Source organism: Leptosomus discolor, chromosome 6 (genome assembly GCF_034619465.1).
Source record: "Leptosomus discolor isolate bLepDis1 chromosome 6, bLepDis1.hap2, whole genome shotgun sequence".
Lineage (NCBI taxonomy): Eukaryota > Metazoa > Chordata > Aves > Leptosomiformes > Leptosomidae > Leptosomus > Leptosomus discolor.
Window position 1 is genome coordinate 33,519,369 of NC_141396.1, and position 25,176 is coordinate 33,544,544.

Genomic DNA, 25,176 nt, shown 5'->3' on the forward strand with positions numbered 1-25,176 from the left:
GCACAGATGAGCTTGATTACAGACACATCGTAACAATTACAAATATATGTAAACACCTTGAGATATACAACAAAGCAATAATACAGCTAATACAGGAATAAAATGCAACCTGCTAAAAAAACCCTTTTGTATCTGAGGTTCTTTTAATGGTAAGTTCTGATTCACATCAACACAGTGTAATGCTTTTGAACTCATCACTTGGATTCTTGCTCAACAAATCTGCCCTTTGACCATTACTCAGTGTTTTTATAAATTTGATCCAAATTTGAACAGGCTTCCTTCATTAGGATCAGGAAAACATAGGAATAACCAGCTGGACACCCAACCAACCTAAAATGAGGCTTCGTAGATTCTCTAAACACACAAGAGCAATTACCAAGGTACTGAAATTAAATATAAGCTTCAGAAAAGCTCAAGGATGCTTGTTCCATTTTTACTTGCATTTGAGGAAATTGCTGTATTTCTGCAGGAAAGAACAGTCTACAGCTGTCAGGTGATTTTTTTTCTTCCTCCACAGGAGGGTTAGATTTCATCTGAAACACCTGCCAAAAAAAAAGTCAGCAATCACAAACTAAAGTGCCTTAGCTTACGCTTTACCACTAGAATAAAATATCTTCATTTATAGATACAGTATTAATTTATATTGTAAGAAAACCTGCTTTTGGATGTAGAAGACTACTTCCAATATTTCTGTGGAAAGGGGACTTGCTTGCTTTGTTTTTTAATTAGATACCAATACTAGGAACTTGAAGAACTACAACACAGCACTCTCTGAGGAAAAAAAAAAAAAAAAAAAAAATCGTAGCTTTAGTACAGCCAATTCCCAGGTCTAGCCAAAGAATACTCTAAGCAGCAATTTACTACAGGACAAGAGTTTTCTCAAACTCAACCCTCAACCACCTGTCCTAACTCCCCACTACTCCTCTACAAAAGCTTTACAACCTCCGGAGCTCGGTTCCAGCAAGGAAAGACTCTGATCCAGGTAATACAGCAGAACAAAACCTAGCACAGCTACGACATTTCTCCTGACCCTGCGGCCACATCACTCCAACCTAAAGATGAGGTAGTACTTTTCTTCAGAGCCTAATCAATTGAACAGGTACAAGCACTATTCTTCCCAATGTAGGAGCTGTCCGTTAATGCAGTGTCAAACTCCATAGTTTTACCTCCTTGTCAGGGCACACTACTAATGCAAAACCAGCAACAGCTGCTTAAAAAAAAAAAGAAATCATGATATGAGCACGCGGTTCCGCTTGAACTACAACTGCATTATAAAGGCCACAGTCTGGCATATTCACTGACTTCCTCTGGTCCACAGAGTGGCAATGACTCTTAATCTCTGTTTGTACTGGGACTAGCAGTTATTACCCAAAAGGAACATGAAGGATATCCCAAGTACTTATTACAGTGAGATGTGGAATTTAAAAAAAAAAAAAAAAAAAGATTAAGAACTCTAGTTTGAATCCAAAAAGGGCTGGGAGAGGAATTCAGCTTCCCAGGGAACCGAGGAAACCAGATGGACTGTATGCATACAGTCCATTTGGTAATTAGGGCTTTGTTTTCTCTCTCTTCAAGAGGACAGACCTTTCCCCCAAGGAGGCTGTTGTAACATAGGCATGTATTATAACTTTATAGCTTACTCTCATAAACCTCCTGGTTTCTTACGAGATGGCTTGAACTGGAGAAATATGCTCTGAATAGTCCATGCTCTGTAGACTCCCAAGGACCAAAAAGAAATAGATTGCCATGACTGAAACAAAAAGGAAACATCAAGAGTTGAACAGTATTAGAACTCATACTGCTTGTAAAACTAAGCATTAGGATTAGAAAAAGCACTACAAGACTTAAACAAGGTCCCTGGATGCATCCTCTTAGTAAGCAACAATCAATACTGAGGATGAGAGACTGCGTTCTTTGATTGACAACGTATTCAAGGCCCTTTTAGTTGTCTCCATGATCAGTTTCTATTTATTTAACAAAATATACTGAGTCTATACTGTCTCCTGTCAGCAGTGCAACTCACACATATCCCAGGAAGCTTTCTTGTTTTCATTGCTTCCAAGACTGCATTTTTTTCATTCAGCTGAAGTGCACAGGGATTCCACCCAGGCAGATGGATTCCTGAAAGCGAACACTTTAACAGGAAAGGTATCCTGTTCTGTTCAGCTCCAGTGCAGCAACTGCCAACAGAAAAGCACTGACACTTTCTAAAGAACTCCGACAGTCCATTCTGCCCTTGGGAATATGCTCTCAGAGAAGTACAAGTAATTAAAAAAAATCTTATCTGGCTGTTAGCTGGAAGACTATCTCCAAACACTCCCATCTCTTCTTCCAAAGAACTTCTCTGGAACAAATCATGGATAGAATAAATTCTTAATGCTCTACAGAGTATCAGCTGTATTCCAGCGTCCAAGCCAGATCCCTTGAGAGAAAAAGTAAGAAAGAAAGCTGCTTGATTGTCAGAGAGGAAAGCACTGACGAAACAGCTAAAGGAGATATATATATTTTAAACCTTTAGCTGCAAAGGGGTACACTTACAAAATCCTTATCACAGCTACAAATTGCTTTTGTGGCCCTACACAACTAGTGACGATGCAGTGCGCGCTGACAGGCATTAGTAATGAATAGGATGACTGAAACCCACCCAGGTGCTTCTGAGCTAAAGAAGCCAAGCACTTAACCACCTCATAGTAGGCTGGACCTCACTGTCAAGTGAGTTTCTCCAGTCTATAGGAGATTGGATAAAAATCACAGCTGCAGCATCATAATTCATGACTATAATTCACAAGGAAAACTGAAAATCCATTTATATTTATTAGGAGATGGTTGTGCACAATTTCTCATCTTATTCAAAAAGTCTACAAATAGATTTAACACTTCTGATTGCAAGCAAATATTTGTTCAATGTTCTCAGTTAGGCAAGGCCAATTTAGTGCCTTGTTACATTTACAAGATTTAGTACACATTTGTCAGTTCTTTACTTTCCTCTGGTAACAGTCCTGCTGGAATTGTAAGGACGAGTTCACTGAGACACTTTCTAACAGCTGCTGAACTTGGGTTACACAAACTCAGTTTTGGAATATGCTTCAAACATAAATTGTTCTAGGCAATTTTCCATTTTAAGGTCTTAAAGCAACACTGTCAAAGGCTTTCCCCCCTCCCCCATGCATTTATACCACCATCATTATGAGCTCACGCTCTGTAGAGCTGTATGTCCAAGAATCTCAAAGCACCTCAGAAAGGAGGGCACCGTTTCAAATAGTTGCAATACTTGGGCTGGAATCCTACTTTAAAAAGAACATATTTTTTCCTTCGTCTTATGTTTACAAAAGGACAAGAATCAAACTAAACCAATCCTGTCTTGACCTCAGTCCCGCCTCTGCCTGCCTGTAATTTTTTCACATGCAATCCTACCACTGATTCAGGAGCTCTGTTTAATTACAATGCTCACCACTGAATTTCCTCTATGGAAAGGCGAGCATCTGCTACGGTCAATTATTTTCAGATGGAAGTACTGGTCAAATTTTAAGTCTGCCACAATCTGGAGAATCACTTGATTGAAGAGTCACTACCATAACTTGTAACTTGATAATGCACTTGACCCCACATTGATTTAAGAAGGTAATAGACTATATATGCGTTTCTCTAAATTCTGTCAGAGCTGGAACTACATAGCTACAGTGAAGAAATTCTATTTTTGCCTTAAGTAGAACCTTCTACAACATTATTTTAACTTACTATTTTGATTCAGAGCACTAATTTTATAAAGATTTTGAGTTTGCAAGTCTTACTGAATAGGTGAGCGGCAAACATGAAAATATATGTACAAGTCTTAGTATACTACCAGAATGCTGTACTTCCTTCTAAAAAATGTCCTTAATAAAGCATTAGGCATGTCAAACAAACTTTTGTAAACAAAAGATAAATTACTCATGTTCTGCTCTGATTATAGCCAGATACATATTCTCATAAAATAAACATTCTCTTGTCATTTTCCATGGCCCACATATCCATATATATGAGGTAAACCACTTGAAATCATCAATAATATATAAACCTCAGCATCAACAGGAACCTCAGGAAATATGTAATTGAGTAAGATATCAATATCAAGAAGTGACACTTTGTTCCACTGCAAAGTGAAACCAATTTATTTGTGCTAAATGAATGGAAAGAATGTATTCAGAATACATTTCTTTATACATTGTACCGGCTTAGGCTGCTAAATAAGCATTCATTAGTGCCATATTGTGCTACTTTCTTGTACTCTGTTTCTACCAAGCAATACAACATTTTGGCTGTTAGGCCAATATATTCCTATATGCTCATCTTACATCTTACTTTCTAACAGACTTTTGAACATTTGGAACACCTGTTCAAACTTTGCTTCAGGGGAATCACAATTAATATATTTTAACAAGAAAAAAATTATCATCAGCTGTTCTCTACAATCACATTGCCTTCTGCAGCAAAAAAATCAAAGAGCACACTTTAATCAGCTATCAGTAACCTGTTGGCAGGACCACACTTACTGAAGTTAATTGTGATAGATCACACAGTATGGGCAGCTTACAGGTTAACACGAATGTCAAGTGAAATCATCAAATCTTAAGGTCCACAAATTGTACATTCCACAGACTCCAACAAGCCAGTTCCCTCACTGTAAAATTCAGACTGTACCATATGTTTGAGGTGCTTTTAAACAGAAGTATGGATGTGTCCTGTGTGCTGAATTAAGCTTATTTACTATGTAATACAATAGAGTATGTGTCTTGGGCACTGATTAGGGTGTCTGACTCACTTTTGCACTAGAAGCCATTATTTCAAATGACTGAAACATACTGCTGATTTTCCATAAGCTTGGTAAACACTGTTATATTTCAGCATTTATCATATAGCCCATCATGCCTTTAATTTTCTGCAAATTGTCATGAAAAAATATAAAAAGGTATCCCTTTAATTTTACAAACCTAAAAGCCAGGAAAATGAAGCTTTGGAGCCAAGCAAAACGACATAATGCCGTATTACCAAACAGAGTAGCAAATGTTCCAGCCAGAGAATGGACATACACGTAGTTCAAGTAAACACTGATGGAAAACTTTGTTAAGTTAGTGTTGTAGACCCACAACACTGGCTGCATTTTATACAAACGTTTACAACACAATTAACAGTGAAGCCTATATAACCTCAGTGCAAATAAGTCAAATCCAAATATGCCAAGTAAGCCTTTGGCTTTTAGTAAACTGCTCCATGTTATGAGTCCACTTCTGAAATACAGACTGCTGAGCACATGCACTAAGGCTGAGAGGAGGGATGCACTGAATGTTGAAAAGTGGCTGACTGCGATGCCGTGGACTGGACCGTAGGTTGCACGGGTGGTGGAGGTGGTGGCGGAGGTGCCTGCACTGGGGTCTGCGTGTTTGGAGAAGGAGGAGGAGTGGGACGTTTAAATTTGTCGGGGCTGTTACTTCTTCGTGGTGAAGGCCTCTGCAGAACAAATATTGAAATTATGTTTAACACACTCCTGAAAACGTTAGGTGAAGTCCTCTAATCAATTCATTGAGCTTGGCAACGGAAAAAAAAACAACACAAAAAAAATCCAAACAACTATATGGGAAGAATCCATTTCAAAACATTGCAAGAATCACAATACAACTTTTAGATAAAGTAAATGTTACTCTGAAATGGAGTAGCAAAGGAAAGAGGAAGTACTTTTGAACAAACAGAACATGCATTCCTTCCTGTCAGCTTGCAGGAAACGAACACAAGATGTATGTCCTGAAGATATGTCTACCTATGATGACCAGCAACCTAGAAAGAAATGAGAGATGCTGTAGAGACAGCACTTCCCAGTTGTGCTGGCCCAACCAGTAGGTGCTGATGAACCTTTAACTTTATGCTGCTGGCATATGAAGCTCAACTACATGGTACCTGAGTGTGGGTGGACATGTTTTGAATGCCAGACAGCCTGCCCAGAATCTCTAGCTTTCTGAAAGACTCTCAGCCTGCAAACTGGAGCAAGACCAAAGCATAATACAAGTTGTTCTTTGGAGAACAAAAAAAAGATTACAACTCTTTATGCTGCAGGAGTGAAGCAGTTGTTAGAGAGCTTCCCTCAACAGACACCACAGATTTGTAACAAACTGTGCATCTAAACACGAAGATTTAAAACCTACTTTATCTTTACAAGCCAGCAGGGAGGGAGGGAGAATTTTCTTTAATATTAGCAATGTAAAAATATAAATTACACTGCACAACATTAACTTCTGCACTTCTGAAACCGAAATGCTCACTACTTACCAATCAAGTTAGCATTAATCAGGAACCTCATGGCATGACAAACCACCCACCCACAGTTAATAATCAACCACAGGTGATCAACTCTGGGGAGAAGCATGATTACAATGCTATACCAAATGCACTACAGGTAAAGTTCATTTCTTCTATAATGGAGATCATAAATGAAGAGTCAAGAATCAATCTGCAGTTTAGTGAAATAATGTACATTGCATCTAGTTTTCTGCACAACTATGTGTAATAGATCAATGCTCTATGCAAAAAGCCAAAGGATTCTTGACAACTGACTGATGTTTCTGAAACACTTAAAATCATTTTCTGCATTTGCATACATCTAATAATATGAAGGGACCTCGTTTCAGTATCAAGACAAAGCCAAGAGCTACTTATCAATTCCTTTCTGAAAACAGTTAGTATTTTGTCCTGAAGATGATCTTTTTCATAGCAACTCAATGGGACACCAATTAATTTACAGTTTCAAAAAGAGTAGTATTTCACAGGGACTGAACAGAACAAGTTCCTTGAAAAACTTAATTATAAAATTAGGTTCCAGGTTTTCCAGAAGCAGAGATCTTCCTGTGACTAACTCATGCGACACACAGCAGTTGGCTGAACCCAGACCAGGATTCTACCTTCCTGCTGAGCTCTAGATTCCCTCCTGTTCTACCCACCATCGTAGCATTCCCACCGATCTCTGCTCAATGAAATGAACAATAAACCTTCGCATGCTCACTTAAATGGTTTTAGAAGCAGCCATATTTTAGCATTCTACTAAAACTTCTATTGAAACATGTTTTCACATCTGAGAATGACCACTATACGCAAAAACCTTGCAGGATATTTACATACTACCATACCTGTTGAGAAAAATCAAAATGGTCTTGATAAAACAACTATAAGGCGTTTTTCCAAATGGTTAATATTTAGGCTCTGTACGCTCATTAAACTCCACAAATATTTTGAAGAAATGTGAGTAAATACAAATGCATCAAACATCGCAGGTAAAAAGGAAATAAATCCAGTTGAAAGATATGAGAAATTGCCCTAAAAAATGCTTATATTAACTTTCTTCTTTGCCAATGAGAACAGAAAAGAGTTAACTGCCTGTTACAGTGACATGATGGTAGCATTGTGTGTCATCCTAAAGAAAACCTGAGCTTGGAGCAACCTCAGATGACTCATCCGTCAGACCGTGGAGACTAGGTGTCCTAGGTTACAGTGTAAGCTGTGCCCCAAAAAAGTATTCTACTACCATCTTCAGGAGCCGTTGAGACCAGGTGGGGCGGTGCTCCCTGCCTCCTCCCTCTGGACTATCTTCTGTTAATGGGCACAACAATGCCTTATCCCATAACCCATAGATAACTCGATCCTGGACTATCTCCTGTTAATGGCCCATCAAGGAACTGCCTCACGACTCCCCATCCCATTGTGAGAAAGAGCCAAGCAGTCCATGCTAAATAAAAACTGAGATTTCGAACACCCTAGCAGCCTTCTTCCACTGGATTCCCAGAGGAGTTTTTTCCCCCCACTGGAGTTCCAGAGGACAAGAGCTACCTACCTACCACTGGACCTTCGGAGGAAGACCAGACTCTTTTACAAGATCGCTGCTTCAACAGAACTACATCCATCACTTCAGGAGGACTGCAGCCACCATCTTATCGGACTGCTACTGCCACCCTAACAGGGTGTCAGGTTGTATTTCTGATTCTGTCAGTGTAAACCAGGGGGTTGTTTTTTTTTTCCCTGCTTTGTGTTATATATTAGTAAAGAACTGTTATTCCTATTCCCCATATCTTTGCCTGAAGGCCCCTTAATTTCAAAATTAGAATAATTTGGAGGGAAGGGAGTTGCATCTTCCATTTCAAGGGAGGCTCCTGCCTTCCTCAGCAGACACCTGTCTTTCAAACCAAGACACTAGGAGAAAAATGAAAGCAATGTTTTTACTTCCCAGGATAGGCTTAGTAGCTTAGAACATCATTTCTCAGACCCTGCCTGCTGATCCATTAAGATGATACCTATTACTGTCCTTAAGATGATAACACATCCTATTCTTTTGCAGAAAATAAGGTTCTCCAAAAAGAATCGGGTTCTGAGGGGTCAAGAGAAAAAACAGGGTTGAAGAAAGCAGCAATAGGTATCTTGGAGTAAGGAGACAAAACCAAAAATTTACAAAAATATTTTGTAAAAAAACTTAAGGACAAGCAATCATAACTTTTAAAAACCAAACTGACATTGGTAACAAGTATTTACTCTTTTAAATACTTACTGTAATACCATGGGATGGTCCCATATGTTGCACATGAAGGCCTGGGGAATTGTAGTAAGACATTCCAGCTCTAGTCAGTGAAGTCGGTGGTGTGAAACCAACTGTATGACTTCCATATGACAGACCTAAAAATTGTTAAAACAAGGTAACATCAACACTCTTGTTTATACTACAAACTCAAGTACAAGGTTTTTTTAAACTTTTTTAGTTCTGAATCAATGACAGGTTAAGAAATGGTAACTGCTGCCAGATTAGACATCTAAAAAACATTAATTGTACTGAAAAGCATGATGTAAAATTAATATATTTTCCTGTAGTAAACTACCATATGTTTCAAAACATACATCACACAACACTGAACATAACTTCTCAGTTAACATAAACGGCATAAGGCTCCCCTGGTAGCTTAGTTTTAGTCCACAAGTATTTCCATCCAGCCTTCCATTTCTCCTCAGAGGAAATGGCTCCCTGAACAAAATACAGTCTGAAGAAGCAGAGATCTTGTGCCTGGAGAAGCCACCTAGCATTGGGCCACTACAAGTTTCCACAAAGAAACTGGATGTAGGTGGCTCCCACAAGGCACACCAGATCTGCACCCAGGATTCCTCCTGTTTTGACTTGGTGTTTATAAGCAGAGACCCAAAGATCTTTGGAGCTGTGAAGTTAAAACGTTCTGGGATTGGTTGCTAGCTGGACTAGGCAACTAACATTTAAAATTACAACTTGTTTTATGCACATTAAGAAAACCCTAATATTCAAAAGTGCAAATATCTAATTCTTCCATTTAAATATTTCCTTTCTGTAAGAACTAATTTATAACTATGCAGAGTACCTGTATAGCTAACCAAGATAAACAGAATCAGCAACTGCTAAGTGCTTGAAGTTCAGACCTTGAAGCGTTCTGAACATTTTGAGTATTTCTCCAAGCAGCACACTTTTCAAAACATTTAGCTCATTATTGCTTTCTGACAAAAATATCAGTAAGGCAAGACACAAGACTTTTCTCATCTGTTTAGTATTAGACACTAGCAACTGCTTTGGAGAATTATGACCAACAAATTTTCTAAATATCTATTACACTTTTACAACACCACACTAGATTTAGAAGTTTTAATGCTTCTTCAACACTAAATCAACGCAAAACGGTGCCACTGCAGCTACAGCATGCACCAACCTTAACTGCATATGTTTGTGCCTACACTTGATGTGACACAATCTTGGGGAGACAAAAAAAAAAAAAGCCTCAGACCACTAATAAAGTCATATAAGAAAGCATACTTCCCTTGCTTCCTTCAATTCTAAATTTGATTTTGCTACATCCCCAGTGCATGTCTGGTGCAAATTACGAGTGACACCCAACGGAATCACTGTCACTTTAGAGTCGTTAATGCAGATTAACACAATTAATCTGCTTTTTGACTACACAATCTAATTGTATGTACAGCATATGTTTCATAACTAAGTGCATTTGTAAGCACAAGGACAGAAACAAGTCAATGTTCAGGTAGGTGACAATGTGTTGCAAGTCAGAGGCAAGAGCCCAGAACAATAAAAGGCAAAAACCACAATTTAAGTCACCTTTGCAACATTACGATTTTGGACTGCTTTGGAATAAACGAGCTCCAAAAGTTTGACAAATATAAGTCTACATGGCAATCAAAGAAGCGATAACAGAGTAGTGCATGTACCTCCAAGGTAGCTCATCTCTGCAGCCCCAAATCTCTCTCTAGCCTAGCTATAGAAGCAAAGCATGGAACAATTTACCTAAAGACTAATTGGTAATTAGAGGAACTAATCCCCAGCTGCCTAGGAGAAGCAATACGTCCACAATCTTCAAAGGTCCATGCACAGGCTAGAAATCTCAGCAGTATCTCAGCTTGAAAGAGCAGCATCTCAAGCAACACAATGCAAAAGGCTCTGGGATTCAGGAGCCAGAATCTGACCCATTAAATCTGACCAACTACCCATATGAAATTATACTGTTTCTAACAGGTTTCAAATCATTTTTCTACAAATTCAGGCACGTCATTTCACAAATAAAACATGACAAGTCACACAGTTACTTGATGCAAAATATAACTGTTGGGTTATTCTGTGGTGATACTTTTGACAGTGTCTTACTATAGTCCTTTAGATATAAAGTACTCTCAAAACCTCCTTCTTTTCATTCATTACTGCAATCATATAGCCCAGACAGCTGTAAAAAATTCCCTATTGATCTAATTAGTTCTCTAACAAACTGCTGCTTCTATTTTTCTGAAGTCTGAAACTTCCCAACTGTGAATATTGTGAAGGAGAGTAACATAGCTGCCTGTGCAGAAGTGCTAGCCTGGAACATTTACCGTACCAACATTACCAAAATTGTGAACTATATGTTAGAAATGATCATTTCAGCTGTGCTCTTTTTACCTCTGCTTAAGACTGTGTTTCAGCATCCCCTGTCTGTGGGATATAATTCCCACTAGAAAGCAGCACTCTTGTATCAATGGGAAGCAAAGTTCACAGGCAACAAGGAAGGTGTTTCAGTCCCAGTGTGAGAACAAACTGACAGAGTACTCTTGCACTGACACATCAGCATGTAAATTGGGTGCACTTCTAGGTAATCTACGATGCAAGTCTCTAAATTACAAGATAATTTTTCCTATACATACTTTTAATTATAACCAGTTTGCAGACTGCAGATACAATGTACAGTTGAATACTGTATTATTATGAAGACTAAACACATATAACCACAAACATCCACAGCAGTTACTCCAAAAGCAGTTGTTAGCATGATGTTTCTGTACACCCACTTACAGGAAAATTTTAAGAAAACTTGTATCATTTTATTGGTAACATACCCTGCAAAATATTGAAGATCAAGTGATTTGGCTCATTTCAGAGGCCCAAAAACCTCTTGAAAAACTGTATCATAATGCTCATCTGTAACACAGCTTATGGCCATAGCTAGTTTTCACACATGCTCACCCCTTTTGCAACACCTGGATGAAAACTATTTTGAGTCCTTCTGAAAAACTAAAGTCAATCTTGAAAATTAAAGAGTTTAAAGACATTTTATACATTCTAGCAGACCTATGTAATAAAATGTCTCGCCATCTTGCAGAATGTGTCAATATAGAGCACATCTCATTTGCCCTTGCTGTAGGACTCTGGCCGACAGGTTCTAAAAGGTGAACTCAGGAAAGCAGGGCATGCAGGGATCGCTTCAATATGTACAACTGAGTTTGTGATCGCCGTATAACATCCATGGACAATACTTTTAACAAATGTCCAAGCACAATTTTAAGGGATTTTAAATTTCAATCAATAAACGCGTTAGTAACACAAATACATTTCCTTTGAGTTAAAAAACATATTCAGTAATCAAAAACTGAGAAAAAGTTTGCCTTTGTTATACAAAGTAGCAGAGACAGGAATTCTTAGTTTTATAGTTACATTTTACAACAGAAAACAGCAGAAGTACAAAAGCCATTTCTCTACTAAAGACAAATGGAAATCGACTTTTTTCCAACATGTTCAAGATCAGACTTCTTTTAGAAGTTTTCATTCAGAGCACAACAGCAGTCTCATTACTAGTTCATCACTAAACTCTAGAAATCTGTTAGAACTATGCATCCTGTTGGGTACTTCTATGGAGGGGGGGTGGGGGAAGGAAGAGAAGAGACAGTAAGAGAGAAAGAGCAAGAAAAGAAATAAAATTTCAAGTGATAGCTACTTAACTGACCTTTAATATCTGTTTACAGTGTAAAACAGAACCATACGAAAACATGCTGCACTAGAAGACATCTAAGGCAGAACTATTCTTACATTTATGATGCAGTTTTTTTCTCCAGACTAGCTTTGAAAGGCTACTTTCACCTAAATATATTAATAGGGCACGTTACTATGTGATGCATACAATAATTTTAGAAACCGGCTTAAATATTTACCAGGTGATATAGGTCTGCTAGAACTTGGTGAGGGTGTATAAGGGATAGGACTGGACACAGTGCGAGGTCTTAATCCTTGTGCAGACATCTCATTAAAATATCTAACAAAAAAAGGTAAAGAATAATTAGATCAAACCTTTTAAAAATCTGCCATGTTTTAAATGTTTCACTGTGGTTTTTTCAGTTCCCATAAGTATCAGATTCGATGAATGAAGAATCAGTCACCTTTAGGAAGTCATGACATGAACTCTCATTACTGAAGGCTCAGATACTGTCTTAACTTTCAATGGAAATAGCTAGATTTATCTCACTCATTTGCAGTTAAAACTGTACAAGTTGCATACAATCAGAATAGTACATATTAAGGCCAGAGGTGTAAATCATGTCATCCAATCTGACCTATACAACATTCTTGCACTTCACACATAATTTCTACATTGAACTCAATAGCTTGTCTGGCTGGAGTGTATCTCCCAGAAAGGCATTCAGCACTAATCTTAAATCATTAGGAGGTGGGGCTGGGGGGATGCGGGGAGAGCATTAAAGTGTTGATAATTTGTTCCAACATCTGATCAGCCTCACAGTTAAAAACGTGCTCTGTTTCCTACTTTAATCCCTCTAGTCTCAACGTTTAGATGTTCGCTCTTTGTGTCTTTTGCCACTGAAATAGAGACATATCTTGAACGCAGGACTTTCTCCCACTAAACATACTTCTAGGTTGTGTTGCAAGACACCTCCCACGCTTCACTGTGATAAACTGAACAGATCAGAACCTCAGGCAAAGCATTTTTCCCCACCTTTAATAATTTTAGTGGTATTCATTCGTACTTTGCTCACTGAATACAGTGAAGCTTCTTCACAGCCATCAAGTGCTATATGGAAGGAGATGAAAATCATACCAATTGCTCCTACTTTGCCACTCACTGTTGATATCTCAAAAGTAATTTTACATGTTTTTTCCACAGCTCTAGGCTGGCAGCTTTCAGGCTGACTTGCTTATGCAGTCTCTAGTTATGTTTTTCAGTTATTGTCTAGATTAGAGATTGCCCTGCACACCTTCTCCTGCACATATGGTTGCAAATCAGTGCACCTGGGTTTATATTATTACATTTAGCTGTGTTTCTTTACCGGACACAGCAAAGCAGCAGGCAAAATTAGCTACCTAACAGCCCTTTGATTCTTACTTGTCTCGCCTTCTACACCTGTGTTCTCAGAAATTCTTAGTAGCTACATTTATTTCCAGATCACAGAAAAAGCCACAACGCGGAGCAGCATTAAAAATATTCCTATCTGATGGAACTGAAAATGATGACTACTTCGAGGTCTGTGAGCCAGTTCATAAACTATTTGAAACACATATTGATACTGCATCTTATTGATTTTTAACCAGGATGTTCAGAGTTACTAAATCACAACTCCTAACACAGGCAGTACACTGTAGTGACACAAAAGTTGGTTTAAATTTGAGTAGATCAAGTAATAAAAGTAGCTGCAATGGAGAACAACAGAAAATTAACAAACTGATAAATTAAAGTTTAATTAAACAGAATTTTTCTAAAGAGCTACCAATGGCAAAGTTAGCGAAATGGAACCAATTAGGCTACCTCTGCAACACACAGTAACCTGTAATGCAGACATTATGGCTATTACAGCACGGCAGTGGTCTTTGTGATTTAATTGTGACAATTTTCTGTAAGTCATCCTAATACCTGGATCAAGTGATATGGAATAGCAGCACACCATTAGTATGCTTCCTGGTTTCAGGTATTTCCCTACTACTCCAGAGAACAGGATGGAGAAGACAAAGCTATTGCTAGTCGGGAGGAAGAAGTTTTGGGAGAGCTGTGTATTTTGCATTCAATAAAGCATCTTCATCTACCCCTATCTACAAAAAAATAAGTAACATCAGCTAACAGAATGCAACTGAAAAAACTGGTTATTTGATCCATCATCATTTTTAGGAAGACAACATAAGCTGACAAAAATTTACATTTTTAAAATCATTACTGCATGTAGTTCCACAATTATTTTGTCTCCTAAGTTCTCCTAAGACTAACCACTTGAATACCTGCCTTGTCCTTCCCTTTACTTATTTTTATTACTTACACTGCAAATACCTGTCCTGGAGAGATCGGTCATGGCTTTGTAGTGCCAAGAAAATCAACATGATAATGAAATTTCTTAGAAGTATAGAGCAGTTAATCAAATTTTCCTGTGTGTTATTGATTATCACTACTTAGAACTGGTTGACAAAAGAAATTACTAGGACACTGCACATTTTTGGATTAATATGTAGTAATTCATGTAGATTTATATTTTGACTGTATTTTCATTACAATGTAAATATTGGCAGAGAATATTAGGCTAGTAAAAGTAGATTCAAAACACCAGAATCCTGTGTTTCTAAATTTAATTTATATAGCATTCACAACATCTTAGTTAGTTTTCATTTAAATGAAAACACTGCCTTGAACTTTTAAGGGTGCTCCTTGAAATAAATTATCTGGTACTTTGTTTCTGGTAAATTATGACTTACAATAAATATACTGACGACCCAAGAAGAAATATCTCAGTATCAGAAGAACACACAGCACAGGGTAACTTTTTTTTTTAAAGGACCACTATAAATCCACAATAATGTAAAACAGTACAAAATAATAAGTATTTGATAAGACATAAGAATGTTTTATTCAAAGTGTACTTAAAATACCTCTTTCAAGATATAACACTGTTTTACAACTATGATGTGAGAAAACAGTAAAAGGCATCATATAAAACCATGAAAAACTCAAGACTATCTGTAAGGTCAGTGTAAGCAACACAGTTTGCATTAGATGAAAAAAAATCAAGGACGTTATGGTTTGAACAACCCAACAGTTCTGGAAATGCTTCCTCTCTCTAAGGCTTTACACAGTACCTCGTTGTATTTGGCTGAACACATTTTACTTTCTGCAAAGGAAAAATTAGCCCCAAGTAAGGACATTGTTCCTGTCTCATAGAATCCCTTACAGTTACCAAGTCAGGGGCAAAACAAATGTACTATGATCGAATTATTCTGAATCTCAACTCCACAGCTATATTTATTTCAACATACATTATCAAAACCCTAAGCAATCTTCAGATACAAATATTTTCCTTCTCATTGTTAAAAATGCTGCAACTTCTACACAAGTTTGATATAATTCTACTGAAGATATTTCTGGACCATGATGAAATTTGATACATATACTAAATCCATATATAGGTTTTTTCTATAAATACTTAATTCTATAATATTAAAAAAGAAGTGTGTGTATTGATTAATAAGCTCAATGCCAACATATCTGGATGGCTAGAAAATACAAACCTTTCATCGTCCATTTCTAAGCTGGATTCACTTTCTGACAGCTGCCTACAAAGTGCTTCCCTACGTTCCATTTCCCTCTGTAATTTTCTTTGAAGTCTCAAGTTTTCTTCTCTCATATGTCGCTCCTCTTCTAAATATTGTGCCATCTTCTCTGAATCTGAAACCCAGAATTTTGTTAAAATCTGATTGAAGTTCAATTTCACAGACAGGCAAGTATGTTGTGTCTAATTTTACTCCAGTACTTCAAGAATGAGCGTGTAGAAAATGCTCACGATGGATCACTCAAAATTCTCATCTCTGATTAGTTCAAAGCCTAATTCAGAACAGAAGCTACTAAAATAAATTACTGGTTAACAGCAATTTTGGAAATAAAAGGTAATAAACAAAGAAAGTTTTAAGCATTTACTTCAATGAATTTGAAAAGGAAGGAAAAGAAGCCATGAAGAAAATAATAAAACCAAAACCATAAAGAAGAAATACAATGACTCCTGCTCCATTAAAATAAAGCTATTCCACGTTCACAAAGATTTTACTACAACACACAGAAGAAAGGTTTTAAAGGCATATTTCCATTTCAAAGGAAGTACAAAACAAGTTCTGAAACCCAGAACATTCAAACTTGTATTTAAATTGCTACCTTACACGTATTCTATAGCATTCTTTCAATTACACATTTTATCATAGAGATTGGCCAGATATTAAAAGCCAACATGTGGTTTACTCTTTATATCAAAAGGAAATTTGAGTTTGCAATTCTCAACAAGTTCAGCAAATATCACTTAAATATTCTGGTATCACAGGATATTTAAAGTGATAAAATCAAATTATGGAAAGCTGCAAAGCATTTTGACAGATTATTTAAATAAAACGGAACACATGCTGAAGACTTATGACATACCTAATGTATTTTGTGATATTTTCTAATGTTTGATCGAGTTTACATTTAATTCATTGATATTAAAAATTAATATCAACAAAAATATCTACATTACAATTAATCGTGATTTGTGATCACTTCTTCATGCAGCACCCTTCAATCAAAAGAATATTCTTGTTTTCGAAGACTGTTCCCAAACTATCAACAATACATGATTTATCTCTCTTCTGCAGAAATAACACTTCCAATGCAACAGTATCACTTATTTAAAACTATTATTATACCAAAACAGTCCCTAGACTAGAAGAAAGGGCTTCCGGAATACAAGATGTAATACCAGTATCAGAATTTAGTAAGCAGATTTTATTAAGTATTTCTGAGTAATACTAGAGGTTCTCTAATGGCCACATATTGCAAACACCAAACTGAAAACTGCATTTCAGTTTCATCTTCTGCTTGCAGGCTAGCACATCCACTTTTTCTACCAGCATTGCTACTCAGATTGCAGCTCTGTTTAATCTCTTCACAAAGGGAAAGAGTACTTTCAAACCAAGATCTTATTTTCAAAGATAATTTGACTTTAAATGCTTCAAAATTTCTACCCTAAATCAAAATAATTCAAAAGGAAACCACTTAAAAAGTGCTCATAAAAGAACACTTGAAGTGAAATTAACTAGGCTAGATTTGTACAAAGAGTACTTCAAATCTAAAGCCTTGCTCTTGTTCTGAAGTTCAGTAAGAGAAGGCTGCAGTGCAGAATTGGCAAGCACAAAGGTTAGCAGTCCTTATCTTCTTTTAACCGACAAATTACTAATACCACAAACTTCCGCACAAGGCCTCTGCCAAAGAGCACTCTCCCGTCATCCCTGTCTTTAAGGAAGGCCGCTGCCTCTGACAAGCTATTTCTCTAAACAGGGGCTGAAATACTCCTTAGCCTGTCAAGACCAGCACACTATAGGGGGAGAATATTGCCTGTTTCCCTCTCGCTGAAATTTTTCTGTCTATATAGTTAGGTATCTACTTACCTATAAATTGAAATATAATGCCACTGAATAGGAACTAGGCAGAACTGATGAAACTCAGATAGAATTTTTCGATTTAGCATGAAGGAACAAAGGCTTGGCATTGCAAAGATCACAGGAAGGTGCACGTGACCTTCCTGCCAGCTGAGAAAACAGGCTTAGAGCCGTAGCCTCTTCAAAGGCCAGACAAAAAGCAGGCTTTCCATTTCTGGTCAAGGGTCCACGACGTTTCACAACAGAAACACAAGGACTTCTGCACAACTGTTTATTCTGTTCACCTTCAAAGAAATCTTGCATAGGTAAGACCAAAATAAGATTACTTTTTCTGCTATATTGTGAAGTCAAACAGCTGCCTGAACAATTAGTCTAACACAGCTACAAACAATTATTTAAAGGCAGCTGCAATCATTAACAAGTGAAATTCCTAAATACAACTGAAATTTATTTTGCTAGCTGTAAATTCTTTTGAGTAATTCTTAATTTATAACAAGACTCTTACAAAGTAGAGCATAAGAACGGTCTGAAAAATCTGTAAGTTGAAATACTGCTAAATGTCTGAAAAAAGAGACAAGAAAGATAGAAACATTTTGTCTGGCTCAAAATATTCAAGAAATATCTCTTGATTCTTCCAAACACACTTCTAGCAAAGCAAAAACCCCATAAACTGCAGTATAAATACATCAACAAGCAACAACACTGCTGTTATGAAAATGTTTTAATCCAAACCTGCCCTATTTTTTTCCACTTCTAACTTAAATTCAAACTCATGGAAGTATATACGAAAATCTGACATTACACAAACTTAAAAAGATTTTTTTAAAATGTGTTTACTCACGCTGTAACTGTGCAGCCCTCAGTTGTTTCTTTAACCTCTCCACTTCATTCTTTAAAAATCTGATATGTCTCATCATATTTTCTGGAGAATCTATCTCCATTGATATGTCTCTGGGTGATGGTGGAGCAGACACTGGCTGGTCTAATTTCTCCTGCAAAATTCTGTATGAAAAATAGTTCAAATTTTACCTTCAATTCTAATGAAAAGAAAACCCTTTCAATCCTCCAGAAAGCCACTGCAAGGATTCTGACAGGTATATAAGATTTATTTTAATTACTGGTTTTGGGAAAAGAATTTTAGGAGGATTTATAATGTTTTCCTTTTTAACTCAAAATAAAAAAAGGTAAAATTTGTTTCCAAGCACAGATGGATTTTCTAAAATATTCAAACATTGGCACTCCCAAATATTTCTGCGCACAGTTCAGGAAAAAAATTCTGGACTACATATTGTTACCTCAGTTTTAAACTCAAATGCTACATATTCCACAAAATCATTTCTAAGCAAATTCATTTAATGTCCTGAGAGTTTCTACATCTATATTCTTAGAGAAATAACACATATTCAAGATGAAAAGATGAGTAAAGTACATCTATGATGACAAACAAGCTTCTCTGCGTTTCACCATTATAAAAAGTGAAAACAGACATTTTCTGAAGCATAGTCAAATAGTCTGAATTGTTGTTTGTTTGGGTTTTGTTTTTTTTTTTTTTAATCTCCAAGGTATTCCATATAGTCAAGGTTTCATATACCTCAAATAACTGATTGTAAATTCAGGAATAATGAACTTCTCTTACAATGAAATACACATATGGTAGATATTAAATGTTCTAAATATGAACATATGAAGTATTTTTCAGCCTGAAAGCATGAAACTGTCCTTCACTAAAAACACGTTGATTGGGCAGATCCAACTCTGCCCTGAAGAGCAGGGACAGCACTATGCAAGCACAACTCTTTGCATGGCCTAGTATTCACACATACCATACAAAGTAGTACTAAAATATGGTCTGATTCCACCATAGCTCCTCATAAGAAGGCGCACAGTCTGAGATAAATTAAGCCATAAATGGTTTGGCTTAAAGAAGGCTTAGAATTTAAGATGCACAAAAGTCCTACCAAAGGACCATCCTGCTATAGATTTTACCACTGTTGAGTATCATATGTTCACATCAGGGCTCTGTAAAATAAAACTACGAAACCTGCAGTTCACCTCGGCTCAGGTGTTTTCTGAGACCCCAGTTAAGATTCAGAGTCACACTAATACAGCTGTCCTTAAACACGTAGAATAAAATAAGGTATTAATCATCTCTTCTCCTCTACTCACCCCAAAATCAGAGTTCTTATGATATGGCATTAAAGACAGGGTTGCTTTAATATGTATTTTTAATCTTGGCTTTCTCACGAATACAAAGTCTCACAGTCTTAACTTCTATTGAGGAAGCAGCAGGAAGTCTCAATGACATGGGTGCACACCACTGAGGAAAAAGCTGAAGATTTCTTCGAGCAAACAGGGGAAAAACAGGAGCTTCTCATACAACAAATAAATTAAACCACCACATTATTTGTGGCCCAGAGAAAATATAAAGCTGACCCCAAACCAGAAGCTGTAAAAGGAGTCTATCAGCAGTCAAAAAAACCTCAGCAAGTTCCTTTGAGCTTTCTCAGATCATGTCTTATACTATTTAGCTTCATCTACTTTAAGCAATCAAGGATGTGCATCATGTAAACACGGAGCTTTACAACTGCTTTAACTTCCAGGCTTTCATTGATTAAACAACTCTTATGGGACAGAGATGAACATATTTAATCCAGAACCATAAGGCATTAAATGTTCTCTCCCACAGTAACACACACACTGCAACAAGACAAACCGTTTTTCTGCTTCCAGCTTATCCATCCTCTTCCAGAGACGATTCACTAGTGCTTCTTGTTCTTGTTCCAAAGTATTTTCAAGGTCAATCTTCTCACGTCTTAGCTGGAGAGGAAAAACAATCAACGAAAATGATGGAAATGTATTTTTTGCAAGGAACTATCATTAGCAAAGATCATTGCTGTAACACTACCATTTTACATGATGCTCTATGACAGCATGGAGTAGGTGAAGACGACAGAAAAATCAGGCACAACACACTGGTCACAGAGCCAGTGATAAAAGAGATTCAGGAGTTGCACAGTTGTCATCTTCTTAACAGAAATTTTTCTCCCAGAACTTGCTGTCTCTGGCCAACAAGGAGGAGCTTGAAACCTGGATACACTGTCACCGACGGCATGACAAGCCTATTCAAAGACTTCTCCTATTCCATGCGTCTCAAGTTCAAACTGAATTTACTGTCCACAACACCAACATTTATTCTTCTCAAAAGTTTTAGACTTTTTTAGTGGAAGAATCACAGTTAAGTAAGCCAGAAACGTAAGAGAAGTCATGTTTGCCTTGTGTTAGATAAAGGAGCGACATAACAAAAATCGTGAAGAAAAAATGTTGTGAACTGCCTTAAGTGCTACTGTATCAGCCCTTACTAGCAGAAACAAATGTATTTCTATCTTAGCGAAGAGAGAACACTTAACATTATTCCCATTCACTTACTGTGTGAACAAACATTCTTGATTCTACTACAAGCTAATAAAAACAGATATAATGTAGAACCACATAGGAAGTAATCTATTATTAGTATTTTAGTACAAATACAATGCAAATATTAATAAGAATAAGCTAGAATACTAAAAGGCACAGCTGATCTTATTCAGTAACTCTGGCAGCTAAACTCCAGAAGTTAGCAATAAAGAAACATATGGGACTAGATCGACACCTTTACAGGTGGAAAAAATGGCACGGATCTGTTCTTCCCAGCCAAGCCTTAGTTAACACTCACCACTTTCCTGATGGGCAAATAATTCCACATTACAAAATGGAAAGACTGAAAACAGATTAAGTGAGGTCCTCATACATTTACTGCATCACTGGGTGAAGTGCTATTACAGCATTTAAATCTGTAAGGGCTCTGTGCTAACTACTAAATTAATATTGAGGTACCCAAACAAAATTCAAACTTATGCAGTTCAGGTAACAGTGTAAGTTTAGTGAATGTACAACTTTCTTCTTTAAAGCTTAGAGGAATCAGTTACTCAAAGTAAAAACAGACATATATTGATGAGTAACAGTGAACATAATTAGAAAAAGAAACACTGTTTAGGAAATTTTTCCATGTCTGAGTGTCCAGGTGTACATTACCAGCTGAGGGAACTTACACTTCTCTTTTATAGAAGTCAGGAGCAACATGCTTCAGCCTCACACAAGGGATGAGAATTTGGATCCTGACCAACACTTTGTTCCCCACACCAGCAGGAGATGCAGTCGTACAAAGGCAAAGGGCTCAGCCCTGGGAGATACAGGACGCTTTGCCTTAGGGCACTGCTCATCAGTCAATTTGGCCAGTGTTCGGGGCTGACAGCATTCAGAGGGAAGGAAGTATACAAAACGTTCTGGGAATCTGCACACCATGCTTCTGCATTACCAACATGCAGATCTCCACTGCATGGCATAGCTATCTATACACACATATGATGAAAAAAGGTTTGACTGCAGAACACTACTTCTGCAGCAATGGTTTTTGCATCACTGCAATGCAGCATGGTTCAGACTCATCTGCTCTGACAGAGTCTTCTTTACAACTACGTTATTTATCTAGCACAAACAAACCTACAAAAACATACTGGTGAAAACAAATCTATTTCATTTAATGGTAGGAAGAAGAGCACACTGGCATTTGAAGACAAGAGTATATTATTTACAACCTTGGATTTGAAAAATCTGAGATTACAATTAGTATTATAGCAACCAGAGTCCATCAATCAGATATCTGCATGTAAGTGAGCATGCACAATGTCAAAGTCAAATCCTCAGCAACCATAAACAAATGAGCCTTGTGATGCGTCCTAAAGGCTGACAGACATGCTCTGATCAAACACCAAAGAAATCTGGTTGTGAAACAGACCTAAAACTCCATATTTCCAGCACTATGAAAACAAACTGGAAGCAAGTATCTTCCTTTCCTGATCTTAAGTGCTGTCTCAGTTCCTCCCAGTAACAGGATATTAAAGTTTTGAGGATGAACACCTCGAATTCAACCTACAGGAGAAGCGACTGCAGCATCCTGACCTGAGCTGTGAATTCAGAGAACAGGTATATTTGTTTTTTACTAGGTGGTTTCGGGTGCAATGTAGTCGAACTCTCGTTAATGAATTTTTAGGAACAAGGTAATACATTGAACTAAAATAAGCAGGATGGGATTGTATCTCAAGACCAAACCAGCACAAACGTCAATACTAGTGTCTTCTTATAAGAGTTCAAAGTTACATTCTAATCAGACATCATTTAATATTTACCATCACAACAGAGAAACAACAAAGTATTGCTTGCTTTTTTGGACCTTAATCTTCCCTTCAGAGGAAGGAAAAAATCCGTTTAACCTTCCTCACCATTCAATTGCGTTTCTTCTCATTTCTCTCTCTCACACATACACTCACTTTACTTCAAATGCAGCTAAAATATCCATTGTCTCTGTATTCCTGGATTACTGCTTCATCAGTCTTCTTGCCAATTTACTGATAAGCACAACTGTTCCCTCCTGAAATGGAGATCTTCCAAATCGATGAAAGTTGAATATGATCTCTGCCTAAGCCCACTATCCCAAATTTCACTTCTCTGCTTCTCATCTGCCTCTCCCCCTTTGTAGCTTTAACTCTTTGCTGCTCTCCAAGAATACCTTTCCAGAAGACTTTACTCAACTATAACACAGAACATTATTGCTCATTTTAACTGAGACATTCAGTTAATGAAGTAGTCACATGTTGCAAATTCCTTCACCATCAGCCTTCAGAGAAGAATGTTCTGTCACTTCAAGCTGACTTAAGAAAAATAAGGTCACATTTGGACCCTAAGATCCAACATAATTTTTTATTTAGAAATAACATTCTATGCAACCATCACTGCTACAAACTGGCTACCTAATGATCACCTGTGGCATAAGCAGCTCAGACGAGAGAAAGCAAAGTGGGAAGGACATAAAGCATAGATAATTCATGTCCCATATTTTAAAAATGATAGTTTAGTGAGCATATGTGCTCATTGATTACAGTGATAGATCTAGTAATGGAGCCCTAGATTTTGTTCAAAGCATTGCTGAAGTACTCCTTCCAAGGCTTGTTTTACAGGTCTCCCAAACATTATGTTGAAGCGTTGTGGCAATCTCTCTTCCTTAATTCCCTGTTTGTACAATAAAAGGCAACATTGCTCTGCTCACAACTTTTGGTTGCTTCTTGCTAGGTACAGCATATGCCCCAAAGGCTGTTGTTTCAGCTGGTTAATCAGCACAATAAGCCTATTTTAAATTGTGTGAGAGAAGAAAGCATGCTGAAGTTCAAAGTAACTTGAGATTTACTACACCTCACTGTAAGAGAAAACAAAGGTATATATTGCATTACAGATAAATACACACGGAATTTCTAAGTAAGACTGACAGCCAAATTTAACATCTTCATAAACAGTAAGTTTCCAAGGTCAGCACATTCATGCTTTTTGAACAACCTATCACTGATATTCAAATGTAGCATCAAGTTTCAGATTTTATGATTTCACAAGTCAGTCTGCCCAGAACAACTATACAAAAATAAATATCATTAAGATTTCAGCTGTGGTTCATGCTAACATTTCAAGACTAAACCAGCTTAATATGTAAGCTTACTTTGCACTTTAAGTGGTCGCCACCACCACCTTGTGGCTAAGAGGGTTATTTCAACCTGTGATTCTATGATTCTGTGTAATCTCATGTTAATTTCCATGCTGGTTAAGGATTTGCTGACAACTACATCTACCTTTCAATTTGTTCCATAGATCCCTTCATATAGAATGTCAGCATAAGAATCAAAACCCATTTCACCATTAAGATAGCCATTAATTAATTTATCCACAATGTCAACAGAAATAGGAGAGTTACACAAAACTGGTAGAAATTCAGATTACCACCACAAAAAAGTTTCACATCTGATGAGAACCATTAAAAAAAAAAAAAAAAAAAATCACAGAAATAACGTACTATATTTACACCAGTCAAATTATTGGACTTCTACAAGCCAGAAAACCTGAAGTTCTTTAACAAGCCTAAATGTTTCATCAGCTTGCCTTTTAAGTCAAAAGGACTCCTACTAACGTCACTGAGATGCTTTGATGTATGTTCCTAAAACTAGACGTAAGAGCAGTCCCAATGTCTAAACTTCCAGTGGGAACACGACCAAACAAGTGGTGCTTTATCTCTGCAATCTTTGTAACTGTCTAGGGAGAAAGGGAGTTCGATGTAGTCAAATCCCAAATCTTTTTAAGTATATACACAGCTGACATCTCACAAGTCAAGTCCTATGCTATCCAAGCTGCCACAAAAAGATGACCTAGAGCACAACTAAACCATATACGTATCATTTACTTAACCACTATCATAAGTGACAGCCTTTCTCACTAGCACTATGTGTGGAAGGTGATCGATAGCAACAAGAATTACTTACAAAAAAGTTGCATTTGCAAAACTCACAGCTGTCCAGCAGACATAA

At 37.2% G+C, this 25,176-nt stretch overlaps 1 protein-coding gene across 1 annotated transcript in view; it reads right to left on the bottom strand.

Moving 5' to 3' along the window:
* Window positions 1-2,792: 2,792 nt before the first annotated feature.
* CCDC6 (coiled-coil domain containing 6) overlaps window positions 2,793-25,176 on the bottom strand; it is a 50,341-nt gene continuing 27,957 nt past the window's right edge. The window contains exons 4-9 of the mRNA XM_086466538.1: window positions 20,448-20,551; window positions 18,576-18,736; window positions 15,842-15,998; window positions 12,496-12,596; window positions 8,564-8,688; window positions 2,793-5,487 (exon numbers count right to left, since the gene is read on the bottom strand). Coding sequence (XP_086322664.1) covers window positions 5,296-5,487; window positions 8,564-8,688; window positions 12,496-12,596; window positions 15,842-15,998; window positions 18,576-18,736; window positions 20,448-20,551 — 840 coding nt within the window. The 3' untranslated portion in view covers window positions 2,793-5,295. The remainder of the gene's footprint in view (window positions 5,488-8,563; window positions 8,689-12,495; window positions 12,597-15,841; window positions 15,999-18,575; window positions 18,737-20,447; window positions 20,552-25,176) is intronic.